The sequence below is a fragment of the Nematostella vectensis genome, chromosome 1, assembly GCF_932526225.1.
Source record: "Nematostella vectensis chromosome 1, jaNemVect1.1, whole genome shotgun sequence".
NCBI lineage: Eukaryota > Metazoa > Cnidaria > Anthozoa > Actiniaria > Edwardsiidae > Nematostella > Nematostella vectensis.
In genome coordinates, this window is record NC_064034.1 from 7,589,715 (window position 1) to 7,592,909 (window position 3,195).

The window sequence follows — 3,195 nt, forward strand, 5'->3', positions numbered from 1 at the left end:
ACGTCACATACCCCGGGTAACACACAGAGGGTTATTTACATAAAAGTACACAGGAAACCCATAATATGAAAGGAGAAACGCCGAGACAATTGGGCAATGAAACAAAAGCCCCCATTGGCGCAAAAACCCAAAAGAGGACCCCTAGTTTGAGAAATTGCTTTTGCCCTGTCAATCCGGATAACATGAAATTGAATAATTAGAACTCCGCGCTAACTGAATCTTGCTTCAATGGATACTATCTTTCAGTCAACAACAACGAGAGTTTTTTTGCGTTCAAGAGCCATTTTGCGTTCATCAGAACATGATACAAACAAAAAAGGCTCAATTGCTGTAATAAAAAAGAAAAAAAATCTGCAAATTGCGCAGTGACGTTTTAATAGCCAAATTCGTTGTTGCGAGCCCTCCCTTTTAAAAACTTGAAAAATTTGCTGCGTTTTCTGATTCGTCAGCATAAAAAAAAAAACAGTCGCCAAGGCAGTTTTTCCAAAAAGCTTGAGTGTTCTACCGAACTGGAAAGCGGCAAGAGGCCAGCTAAAGCTTGGAGCCCTGAGTTTACGCCACGCGCCTCCTACGATGATTGGCGGATCAGAAACTACGCAGCAATTTTTTTTTAGTTTTCAATACGGGGGGCGCTTAACAAAGAATTAGCTATAATGTAAGAAAAAGATAACAGTTTTATGGATACCACTTCACTGTGAATGGTAGGGTTTGGCAGGGGCGTGGCAAGGGGGTGGCCTATGGGGCTCGGGCAGCAAAAAAAAGTTAATGTATGTGACATTATCTAAAATACAGGAGAAAATGCCTTGAGATTCACTTTTGGGCCCACTCCTGTTAAAAATCCTGGCTACGCCGCTGTGGGGTATAATCCCTTGGCACTACCCCATGGGCAGTTCCTCCTATACCCAGACATCATAATATCAATTATTTCAAATAAAACATTTATGGACGGCCATACAATTATGTCTACTATAGTATCTATCATTATGAGTGTGTGAATGGAGATAAAGGGTGCTGAGAACTTTTAGTAACTATGTTTTGAAAGTTTGAAAGAATTTTTTAACGATACCCCATCCCCCCGATCCATTTTATTTTCTATGGTTTCTGGCTCAGGTGGCAAGTTGTTAGCACATTCGACTTTTCGTAGGGCAATTATGGGACCTTTCTCTTCACACGCCTTTGGAAGAAATGTACAGTAGGATCTTTTTTTCTTCTTCTTTTTTTTTTTCATGCGAGCCTGCCGTCAGCTACTGGTCAGCGATTCACACCAATAATAAATCCAAAGATAAAGCGGACATATCACAAATCATGAAAATACTTTCGTTAGTGATTCGCTGTGTTGATCTATTGAGATTACAACTACAAAGATGATGGGAGCTCAGCCGACAAACAATCTACAGTCAGAGATGGTCAAGCGAATTCAGGGACGGCCCTGCTGGCAGCATTTCAGCGCCGTAGTGACAGTGGCGGGTAAGAGCTTTGGCGTGCAACTAACAAAAAAAAAAACAATATACATAAAATGGTGTAACTTTTTTTTAACAATTTCCCTTGAGTTAAAAGATTTTTGATTTATGAATTATCGACAAATACGTAAGTTTTAGATAATTTTGCATTGAAGTATTTTTGTCCAAGAGGTCCAAGTAGTTTCATTAGCTCAATCGGTCAGCACCAAACAGAAGTTTTTGATCGTTTGAAAAACAATATTATATGTGTAATAACCCTCATTTCTCATTTCATTTTTTTAAATATATCGTGATTTTATAATCACTGTCGACCGCATGGTCACGCGATTAATTTTTCATCGACTGCGCGCTAATTCTGATTTCGCTGATTTCTTCAGTGGCACCTGTACAAAACCTGCTCCGCATTGTTCGGCGAACAGAAAATAGAGGCTTTCTACAATTTATCGTAATTCAGCAACAATTCCTCGAAATTTTTTCGTGTTCAACAGTTTCCGTCGATTTGTATTAAATATTTTAATATGTTTTGACCAAGGCCCATACGTGTCATTTTTTGGGGAAAGACTGGTTTTGAAAAGTATTGCTTTTTAGTTTGTAAAACATATCAAAATCTGTTAAACAATCATGCACAAAACAGAGGGGGGTGGGGTCTATGGTGGTTCAGAAATGATTTGCCCTTTTCAAGATAGCGCAAGATGACTCCTCCCCCCTCAGATATCCTTGATCCATTACGGTACAGTTTCAATGTAAGTGCATACCTCCCTAGTATTGGTTTGACGAGGTTGTAATCTTCTCTCCCCAGGCTTTACCCTATTGCTCCTATACAAGCTCTGGAGTATTCACGGTCGTAGGAGCCTGGCACTAGGCGAGACGTCGGTTCTGGTCCAAGACCAGCGGGGATCGGGACTTTACCTTACCCTAAAGCTACGCTGTTATTATTGTGATACAGAGGATTACGGTCCCACATGGAAAGATGTCATGTCAGACAAGACGTGCCAGGACACTATCATGTCTCAGTGCTACGCCAATCAAACCACAGGAGATCGCAAGGTTACTAAGGTCGTAAGCCTTATAAGGGCATGTGTAAGTGAATGTACATGCTCAGACGAGGAGAATTGGTGCTCGCCGGAAGTGTGCGGTCGAAATGTGCAGTGCTGTTGGCGCCAGGTGTACTGCAATGATGAACATGAAAAAAGGATAGGACTCAGTCAGCCGGCATTCACACATAAATACCATGATACACACAACCGTGTGTAAGCCTATTCAACAGGTCTTTGTAAATAGACTACAATTGCGAAGTCAACAGTTTATTTTTATTTCGCTAAATACAGAGAAAAGAGGCCTCTGCTAAGGTATTCTTTTTTAGGCTTGGGAGGTGCGTTGGGCCCCTCCGACCCCCCCCCCCCCCCCAGCCCCATTTTAGGCTTGGGAGGTGCGCTGGGCCCCGCCGACCCCCTCCCCCCCCCCAGCTCCCTTCCAGGCTTGGGAGGCGCGCCGCGCCCCTCCGAGCCCCCCAGCCCCGTCTCATGCAGATGAGGCCCCGCGTAGATAAACAATTAGCAATAATTGGCAATTACTTATCTACGTCGGGACCACTTCGCGTAGATGAACAATTAGCAATAATTGGCAATTACAAATCTACGTCGGGTCCTCTTTGCGTAGATAAATAATTAGCAATGGTTAGCAATCATTGATCTACGGCGGGACTGGGGCCTTTCATAGAAACGGGTGGGAACTT

General features: G+C 42.7%; 1 protein-coding gene across 1 annotated transcript; it reads left to right on the forward strand.

Moving 5' to 3' along the window:
* The first annotated feature begins 1,251 nt into the window (after positions 1 to 1,251).
* On the forward strand, positions 1,252 to 2,803 carry LOC5519005. The gene is made up of 2 exons (XM_001638936.3): positions 1,252 to 1,467; positions 2,260 to 2,803. Exons 1-2 carry the CDS (start codon positions 1,365 to 1,367, stop codon positions 2,712 to 2,714), a joined length of 558 nt encoding a protein of 185 aa, XP_001638986.1. The 5' UTR covers positions 1,252 to 1,364; the 3' UTR covers positions 2,715 to 2,803.
* Positions 2,804 to 3,195: the final 392 nt, after the last annotated feature.

Bases quoted from the DNA above. Each gene is read 5' to 3' on its own strand.
- LOC5519005 (XM_001638936.3), top strand. From the start codon at position 1,365: ATGATGGGAGCTCAGCCGACAAACAATCTACAGTCAGAGATGGTCAAG. The intron at 1,468-2,259 runs GTAAGAGCTTTG...TTCTCTCCCCAG, and splicing joins CGCCGTAGTGACAGTGGCGG to GCTTTACCCTATTGCTCCTA.